The sequence below is a fragment of the Nanorana parkeri genome, unplaced genomic scaffold, assembly GCF_000935625.1.
Source record: "Nanorana parkeri isolate BGI_ZX_2015 unplaced genomic scaffold, ASM93562v1 scaffold455, whole genome shotgun sequence".
Taxonomy (NCBI): Eukaryota; Metazoa; Chordata; class Amphibia; order Anura; family Dicroglossidae; genus Nanorana; species Nanorana parkeri.
Window position 1 is genome coordinate 643,662 of NW_017306723.1, and position 27,063 is coordinate 670,724.

A 27,063-nucleotide genomic window follows, 5' to 3' on the forward strand; every position below is an offset into this window, starting at 1 on the left:
AAGAATGTTTTGCTGCAGTTTTATTTGATATGTGAACATTTATTCATTAGGACTTCTTTGTATTTTATGTACATCATGTTGTTTTACATAGGGCACCTTATTTGACAAATGTGAGCAAGTGCAGCTCCCATAATTCTATTTTGTCAAGTTCCCTTGTCACAGAATTGCCCAAATTTCACCTAGATTGAATTTCATCAGGGATGCACCGAGTACCGATATTTTTTTTTGGTACTCGCCGATACCGAATACAGATATTGGAAGTCCCATTAAGGAAGCCGGGCAGCGTGTAATGGATCGCCGCCTGGCTTCCTGATTAGCCGGCAAGCGAGTCATTATCCACCCCACCAACGTCCTGATTAGCTGGGAAGCCGGTGTCGCGTGGGAAATTTCGACCCGTAACTCACTGCGACTTCTGGTCACGTTGCATACACAATGCTCAAAACCAGCTGACTGCAACAGCTGATTGGGTTCACATTCCTCGCGGTCAACTTCCGCGGTCGCACATTCCAAACTCCGATAGAACACCGTGAAGCCAGCTCCATGCTCTTTTGTCACCAGGTGACGAGGAAGCATGGAGCCAGCTTTCTAGCCAATCAGGATGCCGGGTAATGTCTCATCATCTGGCTTCCTGATACCGGATGTCCTGGTATCGGGATAAGCATAGGAGCATTTGTAATACTCGGTATCGGTGCATCCCTAAATTTCATAAAGTGTCTCCCGTGTGGGTGGTCCCTGACATACCACTAGCACAGGGCAGGACATCTGAAATGTGTGCCTTCAGGTCCTGGTCCGGCAGAGACCCCAGAACTGTGGATGGGATGGAAAGCCAAACTACATATTTTTATCTTAAGTGGAGGCCCCCTTTAGAGGAAACCTGTTCTAAAATAAATATAGAAGTTGCTATTGCGAACCTAAAAATGCCTGGCTGTCTTTGGCTTTTGTATTTCTCAGTTACCAATGATCTGTATACCTGTTCCACATCAATAACTTAGAAAGAACTGAAGCAACTGGATAAATATGACAGCCAGGCATTTTCCAAAGGACAGGTTTGGCAGTGGCATCCTCCATATTATCTCAGCTGGACAGGAAGTGATCTAGGAAGAGCCAATCTTCTCTCTGAGTCCGTAGAGAATTTCCATCTGTTTCCGTTTGTCCTTGGCACGGTTGATGACAATTTTCAGCAGCTGACAGTACAGTTCAATGGAATTCGGGCTATCATCGTTACCAGGCACCGGGTAGGTGATTAGGCTGGGGTTACAGTTGGTATCCACTATCCCTGCCGTCGGGATATTCATCTTGGCGGCATCACGGATGGCCACATGCTGCTCAAACACGGTGTTCAGGGTGTTGAGAAAGATGATGAGGTCCGGCAGACGAACACCTTTCCCATACTGGATGCTGGCGTTGGTCAGCAGGCCGCCCTGCCAGAAGCGCGTGTGGGCATATTCCCCGCACTCCTTTGCTAGGGTCTCCACCGTGTGGGTGAATTGACGGCGGCGGCTCACAAACAGAATGACTCCCTTGCGGTAAGCGACGTGAGCGGTAAAATTCAGCATTAGCCAGAGGTGCTCCAGAGTCTTGTCCAGATCAACGATATCCTGATCAAGACGGCATCCGAAGATGTACGGCTCCATCAGCCTGGGAGGGGGAGAGGGAGATCAGGACAAATTAGGATTTTACGGAGCCGCATTAGCACTGCACAAAATACAATTTCCTTCTGTGAAAGGCATCTACTACCTATGGTTTCCTCTGACTGCCAGGACCTATGTGCAGAGATTTAAAAGAAGAATTCTAGGCAAAAAAAATAAATGGTCCGTGCAAATAATATATAATTTCGTAATTAACTGCATTTTAAAATAGTGTTCAAAATAGTGTTTACAAGGTGTATATTCTCTTCCTACAATCCCCAGCACGCCAGAAACAGAGTGGGGATGCCTGCGCCGTGAGCCAATCCGGTTCTTCTATACTGCAGTCTAACATATTTCAGGCTGGAAAGGTAGAGACCTTTACAGTAAAGAGATGCTTATTTATAGTCCAATGTGCAGGATGAACGCAGGGAGGTTACACAGGAAGTCAAAGAACCGCAGGCTTTAATAGCAGTGTCGCCCTTTTGACTATATCATGCGGCAGGGGTGTGTGAATGACAAGAGTGGCAGAAAGGAATCACAAATAGGAGGCAAAACTCCTAGCTGCTGATGTTACCGCAAACATGAACAAATTCATTTAGGGATTGGCTAACAGTCATTCCTGGCACTGTCCCTGTGTACCCAGCTGCCTGTTAGTCACATTGCTATTGGCTGCGGCCATCTTTATATTCCGAGTGTGGCCATGCATGTGAAAATGCAGCCTGTGTGTCCCCAGGTTCCTAACTCAAACACGCAATGTGGATGTCCCTGAAAGCTTGAAGTGCAGATTATGTCTATCTCCCCTAGAATGGAGGGAGGGTGGAGTTGGCTTCTTTAGATTGCAGGGAGGGGTGTCTGCTTTAACTAGGAAAGCTTGATCTAGGACACACATCCCAGCCTTCTGATTGGACCGAGAGGAAGTAGCAGGGATTCAGGGTCTCTCCTTTAAGCATGCTCACAATGGCAGAAGGAAAGCACATGTGTGTATGGCAGCAGAACCTTATTCGATCACAGTGCTGCAGGCCCCCCCCTCCTTTTATATGGCATTACAGGAAACAACAGAATTATACATTTAGGCAACATTCCAGTCCCATTTAAAATACATTTCATCATTGTTTTATGAACACATATCTGCATCCACTAGGGTTTTATATCTGCCCTGCGTTCAGCTTTAATCTCCACCTTTTACTGTAAAGAACAAAGTCAATAAGTATCACAGCACACCTGTGGCGACATCCTTTCTTGTGACCGAGATGGACACGGGCATCAAACAGCGTCTTCACAGAGAGGAGCTCCTTCACGTTAAAGAAGTCGGGGTGCTTCAGGGGCTCTGATATAAGCCAATTCTCAAAATCTAGAAACCAGGAAACAGAGACAGGAAATTCAATAAACTGAGCAATATCCGGAAAGAGAGAATGTAGGAGCTCGTACTGCAGCGCTGGAGTTCTGGGTTCAGTTCCTGATTAGATTGGGCGCACTTCCTCCAGGGTCCTCAGCTTCCTGTCACAACCTGAAAACATACTGAGAGGGTAACCAGCTACCTTCTAAACTGACCCTACTGTGAGTAACTAGGACTGTGAAAGGACATTGCAGTGTGAGCTCCTTTGTTAGTTATCTGAATGGTCCATCTGCAAATGCTGCCAAATGTGAAACACAACATACATTAAAAAAAAACTTGTATATACAGTCCCCTGATTGGCGGTCCATCCCAAAGCAATCATTCAGTTTTTGGTGGAAAAAAAACACCTGCTGACATATATCTGGTCTACCAGTGGTGCAATCACCCTGCCATACACTCCCATCCCCTTCCCCACACACATACCTTTGTGCTGCATTAAAAAATACAACAACCCAGCAGGGATGGTGGGAGTCCCTCATGATAGATGTGCAAATCCCTGAGATAGAAAGAACTGTATGGTAACCTTAATTATGTAAATTAGGGACATTTCCTCATCGCTCCCAACTGAAATATATATGTATTTAGATAAGGAGTATAAGGCTCCATTAATACCTGCTGATCCTGCCAGTCCCCTTGTGTAGCAAGCCCTTCCTGACCATGCTAAGCAAATCTGAGGTCAGTTTGTGTCCTTGCTTCCTTCCTGAGACGTACAGGATGCATTGCTCAGGCACAGCATGCCTGTAGGCTTTCCCCTTCCTCTATGACAGGGATGTCCAAACTGCGGCCCTCCAGCTGTGGTGGAACTACGAATCCCATGAAGCATCTCTCTCCAGCTTGATTGACAGGAGCTCCCGCCAGGAGCCGCTGCACGTTCAATATAGCAATCGCCACCCCTATGGCACGGAGCTCATAGAGGAAGGGGGAATAGTGGTCATGTGACTACCCCTTACAAAAGATTTGAAAAAGGTATTTGCATTATATTTTCAATCTTATTAAAGTGGATCATTTCCTATAGCGTTCCTGACAGCCATCAGGTTTTCTAAACAAAAAGGGTTTATGACTACTATAACTCTCCAATATCCACCATACACTCTAAACCATCAGTGTTAAGTGGAGTGACCGCCATCTCACCTTTGATGCTCGTCTCTTTCGTCTGTTCCGCTGCAACCGGCTGGGATGTGGTGTACAACCTGCTGCATGGCAGTAGAGGAGTTCGAACTGGTAAATATGTCGCCTGCCAACAAAGTCTTGGCAACCCTGGCAGAAAAAAAAAGGATACACTGAAATGCAGAATGGATGGCATTTTATGCACATTCACCATTAACATTCGAAGCAATTACATTATGTAATTGCTTATGATATTAAGTGTGAATGTGCATAATATGCCATCCATTATTTGCAGCCGTGGATGGCATATTATGAACGGTCACAATTGGAAAGAAATACTTTGTAAATAATAGTTGTTTTCTCGCTCATCCCGGTGTGTGCGCAAGTGCAGATGGTGAGGTCGGCAAATTCAACTGGGTCGGCATTCTCGACAGAACACCAGCATGTGACAGCTGCACTGGCTTTTAGTATTGGTTAGAGAATAATTAACTCTCCCGAAATGTCTCCTTTAATACCTCTGCCTTCTCAAACCCCCGCGCCATCTTTTTTTGATGCGCTAAAGATGAAGCCCTATAGATGCATTATATAGGGACTCTGTTGTGTATAATATAATAATTTGCTAGTTTCACAAGCTGCAGATTGACACTGAATGCTGAGTCCTGTGCTGGACCTATAAGAACATCAGGGAAGTTGAAGCAGAAAATGAGAACCATTGCCAGGGACATGATGTATGCATTCACATAGCACATTACACCCCAGTGCAGACCAGAACAGATTAAATCCCCCGATTGGAGATGTGTGTATACAGCCCTGAGGATCGCCCTGCCAGGCACATGAGGAGCTGAGAGTCTCCATTACCCGCTAACACTCACCAGCCTTCAGCAACCCAGACACTGCACAGGAAGCCATGCTGTCTCCTGGAAGGTCAACGCTACAGCTTCCTCTGTGTAGTGTTTCCTGTCTCAGCCGCACAGAACTCCAGCGCCACCTGCTGGACCATCTGCTAATTGCTACACCGGGTATTACCGGCACTATAACCATGACATGATCCCATTCACATAAATATTTTATATCCAAGTCATAATTATTTTTTAGTAGCTGCATCTATATAGAAAACAACTTTAAGGGCAATATCCAAAGTGATGATTTGCCATTGATTATTGTTTTTATCTTATCTGGCTGGATGTTAACAAAAAATCTGTTCATAAAGTCCACCACTCACACTACTGCCATCATCACATTGTTAGATTTCGGATATATAAATGAACGGAGTAGTTAGAACTAAGAGGTTTGACCAACCAAGCTCTTCTGCACGAGCGCCAGCATTAAATACAATGAAGTATGAAAATGAACTAGGATCACACTAATCCAGCACGTTATTAATCTCAGGTGCCCCACTCAAGCGGCGGCCATATTTAGTGGAGCACCCGAGATTAATAACGTGCTGGATTGGTGTGATCCTACTTCATTTTCATACTTCATTGCTTCGGTGTATGTGTATAGGGCAATGCCTCAGCTGGCGCTTCTGCAGAAGAGCCTTCTTGGTCAAACCTTAGTTCTAACTAAACCGGAAGTCAGGCAGTTGGAGAACTCGATAAATTAGAACTTTAGATAGAACACCAGTGTGCTGGTCAGTTTCATTATCACTGCACTTCCTGTTGGAAGCATTTGAATGGAAGCTGATACTTTGTTGCCATCTAGTGGTTTCCTGGCAACGGTTTCCAGGGATTCCTGATATACAGCAACAAGAAGCTTTAGTAGTGACTGTGCTCCACTTCTGAGCCACATCCAGGGATCAGAGAGACAGATGGCTGACAATCCCTCTCCGCACATATCATCGGAGAGTCAGGAGAAATCCTACCCCCAAACCAGCGACTTTTATCGGGTGCAGTCGGACTTACCTGCCAAGTTTAATCACCCGGAGACATGGAGAGAAGGATACAGGTATTTTTCTCTCCCAATAACTACATTTTAACAGTGAATGTGGTTTTCATCCCTGAAACTTCATTCCTTAAAATAGAACAACATTTTTATTCAACATTGGTCACATGTCTGATGGCATTATTGGGTGGTAAAGAAAGATCTTTCATTTGGAAGGCTACTAGTGTATGGCCAGCTTAATTTACAGTTACCTGAACTGAATCAGATGTAGCTGCCATGTATTCATTTTATGTAGCCAGCTACTGATTATTTAGGTGGCTTAAAGGATTGCTCCAACTAGAATTAGTATTTAAAGGAGAACAATGAGGTGAGTGATTTACACTCATCCCCATAGTTCGAGCCGACGTGTGACATTTAAACTGTCACACGTCGGCTCTATTGATCGGGAAGTGAGCGAGCACATACCGTCGGCCGCTGACTTCCTGATCCTCTCCTTGCACAGAGTGGTGACTGTCACTCACAGCTCGGCGCAGGGATCCTCCAGCGCTGACTGGGGGGACAAACGGTGAGGGGGGCAGGCACAGCTGGCTCTGCCTCCAGATTGGCAGAGCTAGCTGTCAATCAGCCAGCTGGGTGGATCTCGACAGTATTGCTGGGATCCGTCCCGTCTGTGCCGCTCTCAGTATATAGTGGGAAATAGCCTGCTATATACTGAGCTTTGGGTCACGGGAGGACATTAGTATATGTCTTCCCGTGACCCTAAAGAGAACTATGGGATAAAAAGGTTACCCCATAGTTCTCTTTTAAGCATGTCATGGATGCTGGATAGTAAGCCTCACTTTAACCATTTTTTAGTTTTAGGTCATAATGGGCAAGAATCTGCCAGATTTTCTGTCTCTCACTCGATTGCAGAGAACATCTCTTCCTGCCTTTGATACCCATGCAAATAGTGAGGAATGTGGTTGTCACTGCCATAGGAAGTCACAGCCAGCAATAAGAACATTGTCAGAAGTTCTACCCCTCCCTCATGCCTCTTCCCAACAAATGTGTTTTGTCTGTGTGACCGCTGTTAAGATCTATCACTTAGTGAAGCAAGTAAGTTGCGCTCCGAGCGCAACTTACTTGCTTCACTATATATTCACTCTTTAAAATAGTTGCAGCTGGTCCTATTAGTTATTTAGACAGCCATACCTAGCGCAGTGATTCCTGAATGACCAAGATCTATCACTTGTTTGCCTTCCCCTTACACTCACGCTGAGGTTGAACTTGATGGTGCTGTGTCAATTTTCACCCTTATCTATTCTGTAACTTCCTGTACTGACACAAAGTGACGGGAAACTTCACCATCGGGTCAGAGACCCGAACCCTTCCTCACTCAAAAAATGAAATAAAACATTTTGCTTGAAGTTGGGCTTGAATTAAATCCCAGACTGTTCATTCCATCTCCTGGGGACTCTTTTGGTGAGATCTGGGTCAGCACACCTGATGTCCGCCATCTTTGCTGGATTTTATATTTATTTGATGCCAGGGAGCACTGCACGGGAGAGGAGGGGACCCGGCGGCACACCTTATCCCACCAGATGAACGTCCCCTCCGTTTTGTGCCGGCGTCCCTCGCTGAGATGGCCGCTGGCAGTTAAGTGTGCGTGATGTCATTATGCCCGTGTGATGACGTCCCAGCGGGTGACACCCAGCCTGGGGATGCTTCTGTTTTATGCTATGGAGGATGTAACAGGCATAGTTGAAACACAACCAAGGTGGATGAAAACACCCAAAGCTCTCAGGTGGACAGAGCTGGGAATTATAGTAGGGAGCTCTCCCCAATGGAATCCATAAACAATACAAGAAGTCAGCAGAGACCCTGCCTAGCAGACCCCGCCCATTACTCACCCATCTCATTTTTAGAGAATGACCCTTACTTTTTTAGTGACCTGTTTCACAATAAAAAAAAAAACAAGTTATATAATCTAGTTTAAAAAATATAACAAGGTGGGACTTGGTGGGAGTAACTAGCTCAGGCATACGGCTAGAGCAGCAGTTTTATTATGTTGGTCCCTGAGACCCCTTTCACATTATGCGATCAGGAGGAGATCCATTCATCTGGTGATTGAGGAAAAATGACCGGACCCCATGTCGGTCTATGGGGAATTGGATGTAAATGCACATGTGTCCGTTTATATCAGATTAACCCCAATACGGCGTGATCAGGTCCAGCAAAATAGAACACTGTTCCATTTATTTTTGCAGACTTGGCTGGAGCCGAGGGCAACTGGATGCAAAAAGACACCCGTCCGTCCATAGACTTACAATGGACATCAAATTGTGTCCGCCTGAAAAAATGGCTGGCAGATTTGATCGGGACCGCCCGTCTAAGGGGGCCAGTATTATGTCCCATATGGTAAATAAATATCTTGTCATAAAAACAGACCTGGTCTAATCATTCTTTATCTTCTGGATCTTTTTCAGAACCAAACCCGGCAACCCTCTGTACAGGACCACAAATCAAACGTATGGGAGTAAGCCACCCACTGTCCATGAGATGCCGGTAAGATGCACTTGGTGGGCAGGAAGAAAGAAACCCCTATGTAGTAGCATGTTAGACCAGCTTTAAATAACAGCAGGTCCATATCACAGAACTCCACATGTATTCGGTATAGTCCCAGTGTGGAAGAAACTCTCTCAGAGAGAACTATTAAGGCTGTCATTGCTGACCTCATGCTGAAAATGCTATTTTCCAGGCTGTCAATGGCTTCAATGCTTTGAGACACAGACCTGGAAAACGCATGCAGACAGTGGCGGACCTAGGGAACAATGGGCCCTGGTGCAAGATTTTTTTTTGACCCCCCGGCTCTTACAATGCCGGCCATGCCCACCTATAGCCGTTACCATTCTGCATTACTGTATAGAGGACTACAACTCCCAGCAATACGCTCTACAAAAATGCATAATGGTAACCGATATAGAGAACTACAATTCCCAGCACTACTCTAAAGAAATGCGTAATGGCTATAGGGGACTACAATTCCCAGCAATACTCTAAAGAAATGCATAATGGTAATGGCTATAGGGGACTACAACTTCCAGCAATACTCTCTAAAGAAACGTATAATGGTAATGGCTATAGGGGACTACAACTTCCAGCAATACTCTCTACAAAAATTCAGAATAGTAACGGCTATAGGGAACTACAGAACTACAACTCCCAGCAATACTCTCTACATAAATGCAGAATAATTCCATCAGTTATAGAGGACTACAAAACATATCACAGAACTTAGGCACATACAGAAGATAAAAGTATCACCTCATCTCCTCCTCCGCGGCAGGAACACCATGTAGCTGGGAGAGGCGGCAGGCTTTGTAATCAGGAAGCTGCGGGGTAAGCGGTAGTTCCGCCCCTGCATGCAGATGCATATTTGTTTCCAGATCAGTGACTCAGAAAGTACTGGAGCCATGAGATGATCGTGACTAGCACTTGTAGAGCAATGGCAGCCTATAAATTCTCTTAGTTTCTTTTAAAGCGGTTGTCACTGTGTTGCAGGGTTGGTGGGAGCTTCTTTCCAAGCCAGAGTAAAAATGCATCCTAAAATCTGTCATTGCACTGAACTTGGAACCATCGCTGGAGGAGATGGCATTTTTCCAACCATCATCATCCCAGTGCTATGTCCCAGTCCAGTAAGAATGTGTCCTGCGGTGTACCATTGAGAAGAAAGGTGCATTGCTTTGTGGTCAACTGGAGACAAGATATAAAAGTGGAGATCATAACCAACATACAGGTCAGACCATTGTTAGACACATCTGGCTGTGAGAGTATTGTATAGTAGCTGCTCTTCCATTAGAAGGACATGAAATACATAAAACCAATATCTATATGGATTTACCAGCAGACCAGAGCTCTTCTGTGATATGTGTATCAGCTCTATATTATAGTTGTATATACACTACCGGTCAAAAGTTTTAGAACACACTTCCATTTTTCCACTTTTTCTTCATGTTTCTGCCGTTTATTGTCTCAATATGTTGTTCAAATTTTAAATCATTGTTCCAGTATGAGCTCTGCTGTACAGTGCACTGTAAGAAGCCGATACTAGATCACATTTGGGCACTTACACTGCTTGTATTTGAAAAATACATTTAGGGACCATTTACACGTTACATTTATTTTAAATAACACCCCGATGCTCTATGGCAATGTGTGGTAGTGTGTTGCTTTACCAAAAATGGTGCATGCCTAATTTTCAGTATGTTAGGGTGCATTGGCAGTCTATACATTTCAATGAGCTATCTTAACGCAACGTACATTAACGCATACCATACTACAACATTTTCATGGGCCCTTAATGATGTGGTACTAAATAGAGATCTCCATGAAATTATGTCTTTTATACCCGCCAGGGGTTCAGCTTAACCTCCCTGGCGGTATGATTATGTCAGGAATTTTGTACCAAAAGCGGTACAATTTTTTGCATGGAAATTTGTTGTTTATATTGTAGGCCTGTAATTCTTATATTACATTCTCAAACCTTTTTTCAATGAATCCAGATCAAACAAATAAACATTGACCAGGAAAGTATTTACATTTTTACCCAAACACTTACAGTCATCATGTTTCTCAACAACTGGATCCAACTCTCTCAGCTCCGCTTCCCTGAACCTCCTGTTCAGTACAAGATTGGAAGGGACAGGACAGTCTCCAGCAGATGTCCATCTACTAGCTTGGAGAAGTAGGAAGAAAAGAGGAGCAGGGGGAAGGGGATTGTCTTGCCTTGTGGTTCCTATGATTCTGGAGACACATACATCTTACTAGCACACACAAGGGTGGCTCCAACTCAGTGGCGTCACAAGGGGGGTGCGGACCGCACCTGGGTGACAACAAAATGACTGACAGTCATTTTGGTGTCACCCTCCTCTGAAAAGTCGGGCGCTCGGCCACGGACCGAGTATACACGGACAGTGTCAGGAGAGGAGGGGACCCGGCGGCATACCTTATCCCGCCGGGTGACTGTCCCCTCCTCTCTCTGCCGGCCTCCAGCAGGTATCAGAAGATTGCCGCGCGTGCGCAGTGACGTCTCGGCGACACCCGGTAACCGCTCTGGGTGGCCCTGCTCCAATTGACCCTGTAAGGGAGAGAAGCCACCCTAAAACAGGATATCAGGAGCAGTGCTCAGAAGACCAGCTCATTCTACAGGAACTAAAACTTTTAAACATCAAGGAGCAGCATCCATTGTAAGTGATTTCATCAACTTTTGAAATAGCTTAAAACATTTTCACTTTTAAGTTGTGCTTGAATCTGTTGCCCTGCCTGTATTGGCACCCACTGTTTTATGAAAGTAGTGATTTCAGAGTTTGCAAGTGCCTTTTGATGGTTAGAAAACTGTACTCAATGACACTTTGGCTTTCATTGCAATTTCAAAGACCTTAACTTTTGAAATGAAAACGCACACAGCAGCCAACCTGCATAGTAAAAAGTAAATACATTTGTAAAACTAATGCTGCAAGTACTTTAGTAAAAAAAAAAAAAAGTCTTCCCTGTCTGGGTAGCTGCTGAATGGGGGTGTGGCCAGTAAACAGATCACGAAGGTACAGGCACGCCGTGCTCTGGTGTGGTGTCCTGTATCTGAAGTGGGAAACACACTGACCATGCCAGCAGAGATCTGCTTCCATGCTTGGCCTGGTCAGATTGCTAAAGCAAATGAGAAGTATTGGCAGGATCACCAGGTATGTATAAGCAAAAGGAGAAAGAAAAGAGCCCACAGCTACACATATCTAGACAGTCCCATTTATGTGATAATTTTAGGGGTAACATAGACTTTAATGATGGCCTGTTGTCTTCTTTGTTTATAATGAGAGCTAGTACTTTCTACAGTGCCATAATATAAATAATACTTTAGAGGGTGTAGTAACACAGTTTGTTCTAACGCTGCTTTTATACAGAATGTTTGTAATGAAAAGTCGTGGAAGCTGTAGGAAATGTTGGCATCAACATTCAAGATCCATTTTATTTCCATTGCTGCAGAAAAGCTCTAAGATATTAACCCATTACTGGTTCCCTGAAAGAGGCCTTTGTATAACAGAATTGGACATTCCTTTCCAGTATTTCATAACCTAAACTTTGTTCATGTTTGTTTTGGCGAAGCTGCAAAAATTGAAATCCAGTATATTTGATGTTTTTTTTCTGCTTCTAGACAAAGTTTAAAGGAGGTTCCAATAAGTTTTCAGACGCGGCTACAAAATGCGGCATGTACAGAAACAATGGATTCAACACGCATATAGAAAAAAGTTTTGTGACGGGGCCAGACAATCAAATCACCTACCACGACAGACTGAATTTTCACCGGAGTTATAACATCAGTGGACCCTCACAGTCATCGTGATTGGCATTCTTCTGACATAACTCTACTGCCTGGGCTGTGGCATGAAATAAACAAATATCTTGATTCCTGCATCTGTGAAGGACTTTTTTCCTGTATGTTAGATGGTGATTCATAAAATGTCTAAATGATATTTCAGTTATATGTGTATTTCTCTGGCTTCTTTTGGGAACTCTAGGAGTGCGATCTCCTTGCCAAAGTCCATGCCATTGTTCATGTTCACCTTGTGGTGTTGTAATTTCTCCATAATAAAAAATACATACACAACCTGCAGGGAGGGTGAGGGTTCCTCATAATGCCCACAGCAGGTGTGCACACCCGGGAACTAAGAGTCCCCAAGCATGTAGAGCTCACCAATAGGGCCCCTGAGAGATAGATGAAATTGTCAGGGGGGTTCAAATGCCACAAATATCAGTTCTGGGTGACACAATAAAGCAATGACTAAAATTAGAATAAACTGAAACTTTATTATGCAAAACATACAGAGGAGAGGATACTGTGTATGCCTCCACTACAATGTGAATGCTCAGACACAACTTTCCTGAGCCACAAAAGAACATTCTCATATTAACAAAACATCCAGCTTGTGAGCTAGAAATGAAAGGCCAAATGAGGGCTTGTTCACACCAAGCGCGGAGCAGATCCAGAGCAGAGCAGGTCCAGATCGGATCAAAACTGCGTCCAATGTATTCCTATGGTATTTTGAGCTCCAGTTCACATCGCAGCGTGCAGATCCAGAGCAGGTGAAAAAACTGCGGCAAGCCCTATTTTACCTGCTCTGGAACGCATCAAAAACGCAAGCAAGTGCTTGAAAGCCCATGTTAAACTTAAAACATTTTTTTTTTTTTAAACAAAAGCGGCCCGGAACGCATCAAAAACGCGGCACAACCCACTGCACTGCGTGTGCAGAAACCTGACCGGATCTGCTCTGCATTTGGTGTGAACAAGGCCTGAATAGTATTATCACCCTGAGCATCCCGTCAGATGCTTCCACTTACCTGGAATATGAATTCCTCCACTTGTATGTGGCATCATTTTTATATGAATGGAACTGACATTACATCAACTAATGAACACAAGCTACACAAGTGGTTGCACTTATTGTACAGTGATTTACCGCAATCACTATATGAAAAAGCTAACACGAGGAACTCCAAACTACAGGGCCGCCAATAATCCACAATCAGACTCAGCTATCAAAGTGGCTAATAAACAGTAAAGCCCGTGACACACTGCATGCAAAGCTGTGTGGAGCAATGCAAAACTGTGAGGCACCGATGTTCGCATGCAGTGTGTGAGCTGAGTGCAGCCAGATGAAAGACTGTATCTTCAACCAATCGGCTGCCGCATTACAAATGAATGGACTTCACATCGTTACGAGCGGGTTTATACCCACGAGCCGATTGGCTGAAAATTTTATTTTTCATCTCGGCACGCTCAGCTATACGAGCTCTCGCAAGCTGACGCACCGGAGTGAAAAATTACATGGCACTGCAAGCGAAGGTCCGCGCACCACTGATCCAGGCTGCTTAACGTACACTGTGTCGCAGGCTTAAGATGTAGAATGTCTGCCTAAAGCTTTCTAGCTACACGGGCCGTCGTCACAGAATCATGATTTATCACTGATGAGATGTTAAAGAAGAGAAGAACCTGTCAGGCTGGCTGTTATTGGCTCCTATTGGTTAATTCCCAGAAGTGGTGCCAGTTCCAGGCAGGGTGTGTCACTGCGCATGATGCTATGGAGGTGATCTCTGCCAGCAACTAGTACTGTATCCAATAGTTGGGAATTAACAGAAGTGCTTGTGAGGCAGAAGCTGGGAACTTCAGTTGTGCTAGATAATGGTTGTCCTGACAGGTTTCTCTTTAACTTGTCCAAGAGCTGCAAACACAACCTTGCAACAACCCGATTCAAATCAATTACAGTTTGGAATATAAAAGCCGGAAATTGAAAGCCTGCTGTAGCGGCAACTGTACTGTTGTAATAAATTAATTCCAATAATGTCTCTATGAATAGTGGTGGTGGAACGCGTGAGTGGCTATAGGATCGTTGTGGGATGATTTGACTGTGTACTTGGCTGGTATGAATTTTCAATAAATCTGGTTTATAATCTGTCGGATGTGCGGCTATACATTGGAATTTCTGGATTTTGTTACGCCAGCACGTATGTTTGCAGCCTGCATCTGATTGATGTGACTGGTTGGGTCAGTGTTGTCCGACTTTGGAGATTAAGCAGTGTATACTTTGAAATTAAATGAATTCCAATGTTAACCACAGCTCTTAGCTGCCATAAGGTTTAGCTCATAAGCTTCACTTTTTATGAGATGGTCTGCAATGAATGGTCTGCATGGAGATCACAGACTTCCTGTCATCTGACTCTGGAGAAGAGCAAGCACGTGCACTAAATATGGGGAATGAAACAAACCAAATTATTGTCTGACAGATTGTGGTGAATAACTAATAAATATAAGTGATTTAAAATTGCATATCAGTCCTGCTGAAAGTTCACATCTGTATGAAAGATATTAACAATTACTAACCTAAGACACTCTCTTCTTTTCATTGTATCATACCAACACAACACTGGCATACTGAGATAAACAAAGATAAACTGTGACAACTATGGATATACCGATACTGGAATCGGTGCCGCTACCGAGTGTTTGGGAGAATACTCGTACTTGCCCAAATGCTCTGATACCGGAACTTAGGGTCAGAGGGGAATCTCCCCCTGACCAGCAGTGCAGAGGGAGCATGGAGCCGGCTTCCTATCCAATCAGGAAGCCAGGCAGTGGGCATTGGCCCGCCTCACTCATTGGCTAGGAAGCCGGCTTCACTTGCTGCTAGGCAGCCTGGCTTTGTAACCAGTCAGGAAGCCGGGCGGCACATCATGATCTGCCTCCCGGCTTCCTGATTGGTCAGGAAGCCAGGCTGCCTAGCAACAAGCAAAGCTGGCATCCTAGCCAATCAGAAAGCAGGGGTGTGGGTCATGACATGCTGTCCAGCGTCTTGATTGGCTAGGAAGCCAGCTTCACTTGTTGCTAGGCAGCCTGGCTTCCTGACCAATCAGGAAGCCAGGCAGTCTCGGGAAGTGAAGCCGGTGTTCTTTTGATAGAACACCGGCTTCCCAGGTGGTGGGTCATGATCCACCGCCTGGCTTCCTGATAATCGGGGCACACAGCACCGGTTTTTGGTATCGACAAGTACCGGAGAAAAAAAAGATCGGTACTCGTACTCTATACCGAAATTCCGTTATCAGTGCATCCCTAGTAACAACATCTCTGACACTGGCATTATTACATGTTGCAGCTCATCAAATATTGGCAGAGCTCTCTGCAATGAAACATAATGGTTTCAGGAATTGATATCCTCGGTCATGAACCAGTTTTAATGATTTCTCTTTGCTGCAATAGATATTTTTCTGAAGTTAAAACGTATTGAATGTTGAAACTTTTTTTTCCTAGTTTAGTGGGAGAATGGTTAGTCGGGTTAATACGGCTGTGTGCCACTGCTGGGGAGATTCATCTTCTCTGTATGTCCTGGTGAACATTGATCCCCGGTCAAAAAGTGAAAAGAAAATCCAACAGTTTAGTTTTCATCAGAATAGGAAGTGAGGGGAATCTTACAGGGAAGGCACCTGTTCCGATGACAACTAAAATGGATTTCCACTAGCTTCCAGAAACTAATTGCAAAAAAAAAAACAATTTTACAGTTGACACTGAGACAGAAAGTAAACTTTCCCCAATGAAACACAGAGAAAAAAAGAAAAGAACGTGTCACGAGAATTAACCTTTCAATGCCATATCCAACAATAAAAGAACATTTTTTTTGGCTTTAGACACACATTGAGAAAATAGGATTGCAGAGAAAAGTGATGAAAGGGTTTACATCCTTCATGGGGAAAAAACACTGACAGGGGTATTCACAAAAGGGTGAAGAGTTTGGAGAAGACAGGAGAAGTGAACAATCTAGGACAACATAGCTGATATGGAAACATTCTCCAATTCAGCTCACTTTCCAGTTCAGCTATGTTGTCCTAGATTGTTCACTTCTCCTGCCTTCTCCAAACTCTTCACTCTTTTGTGCATAACCCTGTTAATGTTTAATGATAAACCACAAAATCTGGTGTTCCTCCAAACATTTGCAGTTCAATACATATGCCAACATGGATTAAATGAAGAGGTTTGCTGGATACTTATAACTAGAAAAGTGAGGAATTGTGGGTAACGTCACCTGTCTAATGAAATCCAGAGAAGCAAAACTGAAACTGCTGCACATAGGCGGTGAAATATTGCCAGATACAAACAATTTACATAATTGGAAAACGTCCAAATGCATCATTTTCCTGCCTGAACATACGTGCAATCCTCTCATTGGCATCTTGCAGCACAAAATGAGCAATTATTTAAACATTTTTTAATTTATTGTCAACTCTGAGGTCCCCATGCAGAAAGGAGCTTTTCTCTGCATTTTCACCATAACGTGATCATTGCATGATGCAGGAACACATGTGGGAAAAGAGACAACTTGCATCAGATTCTCATAATCAGCAGGAATATTTGATGTAAATTGATTCTCCTGGAATAAAGAACAGAATTACATTGCACTCAAAAAGATATATACAGGAGTAACTACAGTGTTTTACAGCTTGATTTTGTTGTGGAGGTATATATGAGATTCTTTATACTGGGCATTTCCTTCTCTGAGCACTAACACATGCCAGATACTGCTATTGTTTTCCAGATGTTCAGCAAGACTCTACTAAGCATTGTAGTGAGCCAGACACCCCTACAGGTTCAATGAACATGCAAAAACACCTAGTTTATATTTTATAACTCACAAGGAGAGTAGGAACAAAACATTAAAACCCTTATAAAAGGTCTGCCAAACACTTCAAAACACCAAACGTTCTCATCAGTTCCAATAAATGTGCCTGTTACATTTGTCTATCCAAAGGATGATTAAGGCCTCATTCACACGACTAACAGCCGGCCCGTACAGATCCATGCTGCATGCACGGCTTTATCTGGCCGCTCCCGGGAAGGAGAGGTGCTGCGTGTGTTTGCACGCACCAGCCTGTTCTTCTCTATGTGAGTACGCCGCCGTACGCTCACCCAAACTGCACATCCGCACCCAGGGACACCCACACGGACGTGCAGTTCAGGTCAGCGTACGGCGGCGTACTCACATAGAGAAGAACAGACTGCTGCGTGCATTCACACGCAGCACCTGTCCATCCCGGGAGCAGCTCGGTACGGCCGTGCACACAGCACGGATCTGTACGGGCCGGTTGTTAAGTCGTGCGAATGAGTCCTTATGCTGAGAGGGATGTTTGTGAGCCCTATCACAAACAATGCTCCCAACACCATCTGGAAGGAAGCCATGAAATGTAAATTCCAACCAAAATGTTTTCCTGGACAGAGCAGGGAAGGGGTAGAACCTTTGGGAGAGTTGTATCTATAATATCTTCCTAGCTGTGCTGTCTTCCCATAAGCCTCAGCTCACAGCTGTCATCAGATGACAAATCTGGGTATTGTCACGCGGTCTACTGGGAGACAGCTGGCAACCGTGCCGGAAAATGAAATAAAAATAAATAGTTTTGAGTAGTATGAAAGATGGATGCTAAAGTAATAATAGCAACACACAACTCTCCGCACACCATGAGGTATACATGTGTTAGGACAGAAAATCTTTGGCACAGCAGAGTTTATGGCCATAAATATAATAAGAAATATAACTTAGTTTCATGTCCTGTTTCCTCAGGGATTTCCAAATGTAATCTTAACATGATGCTAAATTCAGAGGGATAAACTCTGCTCTATCATGGTCAACAGTAAAATGTTCAAGAATTCATGGCATCTTAGAAATCAAGACACACTGAAAGCCTAACTGAGCATACATAAAATGAATATCAATGTGTCCCCCCCTACACTACAGCTGATGCACAAAATAACAATATTTTTGACTTACCGTAACCCTTTCCTTGGAGCTTGTTAAGGGACACATTGTCATTAGTATTCGGAGATGCATGGGTTATATTGCTGCATACAGGAGAATTGGTCACTGGCAAATACAAGTTGTTAGTCAGCCAGGATATAAACTCCCCATTCCCATCATGCTTCAGTTTTGTGCAAAAGCATTAGTGGGAGTGTTTAAAAGACATTGGGACAGAAACTGTGCCCCTTTATAAACTAAAAATCCTGTATTTTCAATCTATCATTAAGAGGCACAAATTCAGTATTCTGAGACACATGGGATATTCAAAAACAGTCCAACTGAAGGGTGGGCAACACAGCAAGCAAAACACTAACAGGCCTAAAAAAAACAAAGGTACATTGGGGACTAGCTGCACCTCAAAGTGCCACCTGAAGGACCTTATGTCCAAAGCTGGCAACAGATGAGGCCTGAACATCCACCTGGTAAATGTTAGGTGGATGTTCAGGTGTCAGGATTGCAAAGCTAGGAAACAAATGCTTGATGCTGAAAAGACCAAGACATGCTTAATGACCTTAAGTCAATAGTTTGAATGATGAGGTGCCTAACCCACCTACAAATTGTGGAACAAGAAGCAGACTGTCCCTTATGGGGGCCCTCCGAAATGACAAAGAGAAAATCTGTCAGTCTAATTTAAGACATGGTTGAGAGGCGGCAAATTCGAACAGCCTGTGCTACATCCAAGCAGTGGAGAGGAACCTCCTTGGGATGTACTGGGGCAGGGCGAAGTGATAGAAGCACAAAGTCCTGGTTAAGGCCAAAAGAATAATCCACCTTGGGGAGGAAGGAGATCCTGGGCCTCGAGACAACCTTGTCTCTGTGAAAAGCCGGCCATACACTGCTCTATTTTCTTTGTTCAACCTGCGGGCTGAACGGGAAAAAAAAGAGCAGATTCCTCCATCAATGCTACGAGAATGTTGATCGAGGAATCGTGGCTGTTTTCTTTGGGGCTTCCCTACTCTCAAGCTTGGAAGATTTGGGAGTCCAGGGCTTGCAATGGCACTTAGTCCCAAACTTAGAGATCTAGGAGCAACAATATGAACTTTTTATCTTCATAGGTCAGAGGCTATTGTATGTCAGCAGTCTCCTCCTGCCCAAAATAAAGGACAGGCTACAGCTCCTCATCATCCTCAGCTAAGTGTGCAGAAGCAGCTGCAATAGAGACAGAGGGGAGAAAATTTAGAAATATTCTTACCACCCCTGTCAGCTATTATTGCCGTGATTTTTTTGCATAAAACACCAAAATAGTTCTACCTGGATAATGCAGAGGAAGAAGCCAAGCCATATGTAGCCAGGGAGTACTCTGAAAAGCCTGTAGATTAAAGTAGGGAAAATTTGTCCAGGCTGTCTGCATTGGGTCCTTTAGAGAGAACAGTTCAAGCTACCCCAGAACTGTTAGTGGATCATGAGCTGGGGGGGCCTGCGTGACCGCTCCCTGTATGCTTATGATCCAACATACTGCAAGTATGGTAAAGTGTAACAAAACCCAGTAAATTGCTACTACAATTACAATTCCAGGCCTAAAGAAGATCTTTCTATCAAATTTCATTATAGTATCTTTTGAGACCAAACAAATTCTTATCCCATTCTAAGCCCTGATGAAGGGGGTGGGCCCTCAAAATTTTTTAGATGGTTTTTGTTTGATTGAATTGTGAACAATTGGAGGTTTTTTTGTACTCTTTCACCTTTTATTTCTGAACAAAATCCAAAAAATGGTACACACTAGGTGCGGAGAGCAGGGGAGGTTATATGGGGGGGCAGAGGAGGAATGTCACATTGCAGCAGCCAGCAGTGGCACCTGAATCAAAGGGAGGCAAGCAGGAGCTAGAGCCGGAGGAAGATGAAGGGCTAGGGGACAGGGAGTTTGTGGATGCTCCCAGCCCCCCAAGGTGAACCTCTGAGATGCACAGCGACCTGTGACTGCCTCAAAGTGGTGAGTGAAATATTTAATAGTAAATTGTATTTAAATAAAACACAGAATGACAGCGAAGAGAAAAAAATATTTTCTTTATAGAAATAAATATTGTCAAGGTGAGGATTGCATTGATTTTGTCTTAATTAGGGTTACACAGATACAAAGTACAGTACTCGGTACAAGTACGAATACATGTACCGATACTTTTGAGCTCCAAGACTAGACTAGAGAAAAATTAAAAAATTAGGAGGCAGCTGTCATTAGTAAGGAGCACACGGAGCTCCTGGGATTTGTACATCTCTGTTTTAATGTACGATTTTGATTTTATAAATATAAATAAAGGCATGCACAGATACCAGTTTTGCGAGTACGATTACTGGTACTTGCCGAGTACTTACAAGTATGAGTACTGATACATTTTTGTTTATTGTCATGTGACAGTTTTTCTAAAACAATACAGACTAATGATTTCAGGATAGTGGTGGAGTGCCAGAGCCCGGTCCCAGCTGCAACCCTGGTAGTTCTCATGAAAATGCCAAGTATCGGCACTGTTACTCGAAAAGTATCTGTGCATCCCTAGTCTTAATGTTCTATGTGTATATAATGTTCCAGGTGCCCAGTAATGGGTAAAGTTTGGAGTAGAACAGTACTGCGTTCTTTAGTACCGTGCTCTGCGTTCTTTATTACTTTGCTGTGCATTCTTTAGTGTAGTGCCCTGCATTCTTAATCACGGGGCTTTGCATTCTTTACTACCTTGCTCTGCGTTCTCTAATACTGTGCTCTGCGTTCTTTATTAATGTGCCCTGCATTCTTTAATACCGTGCTCTGCATTCTTTAGTACCTTGCTCTGCGTTCTTTACTACCGTGCTCCTTGTTCTTTACTACAGTGCACTGTGTCTTTGCTAGCACGCTTTGAGTTCTTTGCTACCATGCTCTGCATTCTTTACTACGGTGCGTTGCGTTTCTTTACTACAGTGCATTGCGTTCTTTCTTACAATGTTGTGTTCTTTACTACTGTGCATTGCTTTCTTTCCTTCCACGCTTTGTGTTCTTTACCACTGTTTTGCATTATTTACTACCATGTGATGTGTTCATTATAAATGAACAGTGCGCGCTTCACTACTGAGCTCTGCCTTCCTTACTTCTGAACTGTATGTGATCTCACCTATGAAAACCCTTTCTGAGTGTCATCTACACCATGTGTATAGTTCCATGTATATCAATCAACAGGGCAATTTATGAGGCTATTTCAAGCCTTCTCTCTGCTCTGCAGCATTCAGAAAGGCCTAGCTGAGCCACAGAGGAGAGGCTTGAATGAAGTGATTTTAAGCATCACCTCAGTGGCGGATCAATATCTTTAGACTCGCTTCTGTGCTCTCTTCTTTTGGTGTGGCAGGAAAAGCAAGGTACACACACTCAGCGATCAGTGATCGCTGAGTGTGTGTACATAATTGAGGATATGGTATGTTATCTATATCCTCAATTATGAATGAATTGTATTTATAATTGTAGTTATAGTAAACAAACCATGTTCTCAATGAACAGGAACACTCATAGAGGATTCCTGTTCATTGATAACAGGGGACACAGAAAAAGAGATTGAGGACTCTGTGTTCTCAATCTCTTTTTCTATTTTAAAAGGGAAATATCAGGGGTCTGTTTAGAACCCCAATATTTCCCCGAAGCCCCTGAAAGTAAAGTAAACAATAAAAATATTTAATAAAAAATGAATACATAAAAATAAATACAAAATTAAAAAGTTTATAAAAAATAAAATATTTAAAAAAAATTGAAAAAATTAAAAACATTTTCGATATCGGTTTCGGCCTGACATTTTTTTTATTTCGGTTTAAAATTTTCCATTTCGGTGCACCTCTAATTGTTACTTATTTTCTCATATTGAGACCTTTTGTCTCCGATCTTTCTTGCATCTTCCTTGGCTTGGTGGAAAAGCTCCAGTGTTGTGTAATAGTCAGGTTGGGTCTCAGCCTTGTGGTCGCAGCATGTGTTTGGCGGAGCTTCATCAGTGATGGCAGGTAGACTGTGACTTTAATAGATCTCCTTGACTACCGGAGCTGTCACAACACACTAGGTGTAGACGGAGCACAATATTTGCCTTGTCCCGGGCGCTGACAACCCACGCTACGCCACTGCCAGGATGTCGTCCACAAGGACAGATAATCTCTTAAGTCAGGAAATGGTTGGGTCCACCACAGGAAACCCCCCTCCATGGGATATTGCTGGGCAAAACATTTGAGAGGAGAAAAGACTTTGTCAGGTTAAAGAAAATGTACAGGAAAGGTTTTTGGAGGTTGAGGACTGTAAAGAGAACCCAGGTTTGGGACCTGAGATACAGTTAATACCAGCTATTCTGGGTCAAGGTTTGTGCGTACAGCATCAATAAGGAACAAAATAGCATCCTCAAGCTAGGAAATAAGACAGAGGCCTGAGACACCTCCAGAAGTAAAGTTGTCAAGGATGGATAGGGAACAGTCCTCATCTCAATGTGCCAAAGCCATTGCAGCTATAGGGAATTAGGAAACAGACCCTGGAGGAGAGAGCATGGGGCATGTTTGCAGCCTCTGCAATTAAGAGTCAGGTATCAGGGCTGTGATTTTCCTTAACAATTCTAACAATGTAGCAGAAATTTCTTCCTTGAATAAACAGGGGACAGTAATCCATGCTCTTTATGTTGGGGCCCTTAGGGGTGATGCTGGTAGACCCTCTATCCCCCCCCCGAATTGCTGAATATAAGCGTGTCAGACACAACGGTCCTCCACCGTTGCAACTGTGCTCCTCCATGTGTATGTGAGAGAATCCTGCTAGCGGTTCTCACATGCCAGCCTGCTGAGGCAGGCAAAGTTGACTGCAGAATTTGATCACCACTGGAGTCCAGATGTGTAAAACAGCGGCAGGAAGTGATCAACGCAGTCCAGTGTGCTGGAGGAAGGCATGCATATGAACAGCAGGCTTATAAAAAAAAAACATGGTCACAGCCCTCAGTACCTGCCACTGGAGAGTGACACAAACAGTTGGGAACCTTGTGCTACCGAGTTCACCTCTTGGAACCCTGCAATCAGAGAGACAAAGCTCCAAGCAGGTATGTAGACATGAGTCTTGATTAAAGAAAAAAAAATTGTTTAGTATTTTCAGAAAGACTAACCTTGTTAAAGAAAAAATGTCCATCCCCCTAGCAAAATGAGAGGCATGCTCGTAGTAAGAGTTATCCTGGGCTGGCCTACAGATTTTTTTTTTGCTTGCCAGTGCCAATCCTTCTGTAAGCAGCAGTATGACCAGTAGGTTAAGACTTCCAATGTCTCTCAATGGACAAAAAAGAAAAATGACCTGCTTGCATGTAGACAATTTAGCAGCTCGGAGATATATGCTACCTATGCTGGCATTTTTTAATGTTGCAAACTGTTTATAATCTCACTTGCCTGACAGCAGATTCTGTCCCTACAGCATATTCTAGAACAACAGTTTCTTCTTCAGCAGTTGTGCGATCTTCCAGTGTACGGAGCCTGCTTTCTCATCCTAACAATAGAAAATATTCAAATCTGTAATCACACACCCATTGGACCGCACACACAACTATCACAGGTGTAATTCTTTCCTGTATGTGTCTGACTAACAAGTCACATGGGCTTTTCAACTGCGGCGTTTTAATTACTGTATACCAACTTCTAAACTGGGCAGAGAACAATAAGACATTTACAGGAACAACACAATGTGTACATTTTTATGTATATTTAGTTTTATTCATTAACCGACTTAACGTTTTTTTATGCCGGCCGGGAGCTTCCTGTATCTGAGCGGGCGTTTTTATACGTCCCGTCAGCCGCGCATTAGTGGGAAACTGCCAGAATTTAAAAAGAGGCAGTGATGCCTGTTTACATACAAGCGATCCGCCGGCTCCCAAGCCCTAAAATTGTGCTCACCCGCAAAAAAAATAAAATAAAGAAATCGCAAAAAACGATCACAACATAAATTGGCCATAGGCGACGCTTTTACTGCTCATCAGTTTAGTGTTATCAGTGATTAATGGCCCAAAAATTATTGCTCACACGCAGAGCGGAGATATGTAACGTGCGGCACAATAGTCAGATTCGCACGTAGGCGCACCCAACGCATTTTTGCGTGTGTATGTGGGGGGGGCGGGGGGGTGGGGGACTTTTTAAAAAAAAATTTGTTTTTTTACACTTATCTTTATTGTTATCACATAGGGGGTAAGAAGCTCCCTATGTGATAGCCTCCGAGACCCCTGTCACCTAGGGAGCCCCAGAGAAGCAGAGATCTGCTTCACCAGCTACTGTAGCTGGGAATGACAGCCGAATGCGGAAGCGATGTAATATACATCACGTCCTGCATTTTGGCACCAGAGAGGAGATCAGAGATCATGCCGCTCTCGGCTGCATCGTGCATAGCAGATCTCGGGACCGGCAACGGCCATGACAGCGGCTGCTGTGGGGGCAAGGGAATTGGTTTAAAACCCGCAGCTAATACAAGCGATCGGGTGAGAGACGCCCGATCGCGTGAATGTAAACCGCCATCCAAGAAGGCCGGCAAGCTACTCGTCCAGCTCCGGCGTCCTCTCATCTGTGATTTTTCAAGCCCTGTAAATAATTCTGCACATTTTTACAGTTGTGATGAATGGTTTGAAAGTCAAAATTCTGTGTGACAGATGCAGAACTTGCATGTTCCAACATATGAAAAGTGCGCCATGTCTTCTTGCCATAGCATGCAACCAGCATCCTTAAGCCATCATCACACCTGCAATTTGCCAGTGGCAGGATCACCATGGAAGACGCAGCATGGAGAAGGGTGCAACACATACAAAGCAGGTAAGTGTTCTCCTTGAGATCTTGTCACTGGTCAGGTCTCATGTGTGACATGTGCCTTATTTAAAAAAAGAAAACCTGTAAACTGCTTGGTTGCTATAGGCAACAAACAAATGTTACCTTTAGCACACGTTTTATATCTGAAGCTAATAAGGAGATGAAGACACATGAGTATCACAGCCCGGGAAGTACCTGAAACATCCTCTTACAAAATGTTCTGCCGGAATTTCTACAAATTTCCTCAGGGGACAGAATAATATAAGGTTCCGCTTTCCAACCTGGATCAATGGATGATCTACAGCTGCAAAGAACAAACGACATGTCAAAAGTGGGCAGAAAATTAGATCAGGACCTTCATACCCAGAGGCCAAATAGCAAAGCACTTGCAGATACACATTTTGGTGGTCATCTCCTTATTTACAACACATTGGTTTTTAAAATGTTGAAATCACATCTACACACAAATGTTATTAGCTTAAAGGGAAACTATCATGAGAAGTAAAGGAGGCTGCTATTGCTGAATTCTTCTGAAATTGCTTGCTCTCTGGCTGTCCTGCTGATTCATTGGTCTCAAAGCTGTCTGGAGTCCCTGAGCCAGAAAAGGTATGTAGATAAGTGACTTGCATTTACAGCATGCTTGTTTGGAGTCTAAATTAAAAGTACTAAGTCATCCACAGTCAGGCAACTATTATTTATTAATGTTGTTTATATAGTGCTGACAATTTACATAGCGCTTTACAAACGGTACATTCACATCAGTCCCTGCCCTCAAGGAGCTTACAATTTAGGCCTCATTCACACTGCCACGCGTATATGTGTGTATTGTACCCAGGGCAGCCATCAGAAATTTTGGGGCCCCTTACATGGCTTTAGGCCGTGCCCCCCCCACCGCTGGACGCAGAGCTTAGTGACGCACTGGACACAGGACCCACCTGAGAGTGACCCTGCAGAGCCCACCATATATGCTGCACAGCCCATCTCAGACTGTCTATGGTGGGCTCTGAAGGGGTCTCAGGTGGGCTGGTCAGGGCTGCATCCCTCCCCTTCCTAGCTCCTCTTACCTGCACACATGGCCTAGTCTCCCGCCGGACGGCCAGAAGTGATGTCACGTCACTAACGTGAGGTCACTTCCGGCCAGTCTGACATCAGACGAGCAGCTTCGCTGATGGGGCGCTAGCTTGTCTCAAAGCCGCTGGAGCGGCAATGCTGGTGCCCTGCGCTGCTAGGCCAGGCCTCCTCGCCCTTCACCGTTGCCCGATAGTCATGTAAGGGACCCGTATGGGCCCCCCAGGCTGCCTGGGCCCCTTACATGAGTATCAGCCGTACCCCCCTGATGGCTGCCCTGATTGTACCATATGCATATAAATGGCTCCATACACATAGCTGCGTATGGAGCTGTATATTTGCGTAGCGTAAAAAGGCACAAAAATAGAATGGAACCGAGACGCATCCGTGCAGCGTATTTCATGCGCATACGGTTCATTAAAATTTCTATTACGAATGATGAATTCTGGGATTGCGTATGTGTGTGTGTGTATATAAGCGCGTATACAGACACGCATGTACGTGTATATACGCAATATACCATTTTTTTTGCTCTTGCGTTGTGTGTGAATGAGGCCTTAAGGTTCCTATCTCACATGCTTACATACACACTAGGGCCAATTTCAACAGGAGCCAAATAACCTACCAGCATGTCTTTAGAGTGTGGGAGGAAGCTGGAGCTCCCAGAGGAAACCCACACAAGCACAGGGAGAACAGGGCAAACTCCATGCAGATACTGTCCTTGCCAGGATTCAAAATCGGGGACCCCAGTGCTGCCAAGCAAGTGTTCACCACTAAGCCACTGTGCTGTCCACACTAGCCTTTTTAAAAAGGAAAGCAATGGCAGACCCTGTACTTTTCTCACAACTCTTATAATATCCCTTTAAAGAGA

General features: G+C 44.1%; 2 protein-coding genes across 2 annotated transcripts; one reads left to right on the forward strand and one right to left on the reverse strand.

Moving 5' to 3' along the window:
• Nucleotides 1-1,053: 1,053 nt before the first annotated feature.
• Nucleotides 1,054-3,145, reverse strand: MRPS2 (mitochondrial ribosomal protein S2). Its single transcript, XM_018560445.1, has 3 exons — nucleotides 3,104-3,145; nucleotides 2,850-3,016; nucleotides 1,054-1,638 (listed from the first exon to the last, which is right to left on the reverse strand). Exons 1-3 carry the CDS (start codon nucleotides 3,143-3,145, stop codon nucleotides 1,095-1,097), a joined length of 753 nt encoding a protein of 250 aa, XP_018415947.1. The 3' UTR covers nucleotides 1,054-1,094.
• Nucleotides 3,146-5,862: 2,717 nt separating this feature from the next.
• CUNH9orf116 (chromosome unknown C9orf116 homolog) lies at nucleotides 5,863-12,424 on the forward strand. The gene is made up of 3 exons (XM_018560447.1): nucleotides 5,863-6,075; nucleotides 8,478-8,556; nucleotides 12,197-12,424. The coding sequence occupies exons 1-3, from the start codon at nucleotides 5,939-5,941 to the stop codon at nucleotides 12,383-12,385; spliced, it is 405 nt and encodes a 134-aa protein (XP_018415949.1). The 5' UTR covers nucleotides 5,863-5,938; the 3' UTR covers nucleotides 12,386-12,424.
• Nucleotides 12,425-27,063: the final 14,639 nt, after the last annotated feature.

Coding starts and splice junctions, on each gene's coding strand:
- MRPS2 (XM_018560445.1), bottom strand. CDS start 3,145: ATGTTTTCAGGTTGTGACAGGAAGCTGAGGACCCTGGAGGAA. Junction 3,017..3,103: donor AGCTGAGGACCCTGGAGGAA/GTGCGCCCAATC, acceptor GATATTGCTCAG/TTTATTGAATTTCCTGTCTC. Junction 1,639..2,849: donor AAGAAAGGATGTCGCCACAG/GTGTGCTGTGAT, acceptor TCCCCCTCCCAG/GCTGATGGAGCCGTACATCT.
- CUNH9orf116 (XM_018560447.1), top strand. CDS start 5,939: ATGGCTGACAATCCCTCTCCGCACATATCATCGGAGAGTCAGGAGAAA. Junction 6,076..8,477: donor ACATGGAGAGAAGGATACAG/GTATTTTTCTCT, acceptor GATCTTTTTCAG/AACCAAACCCGGCAACCCTC. Junction 8,557..12,196: donor CCACTGTCCATGAGATGCCG/GTAAGATGCACT, acceptor TTCTGCTTCTAG/ACAAAGTTTAAAGGAGGTTC.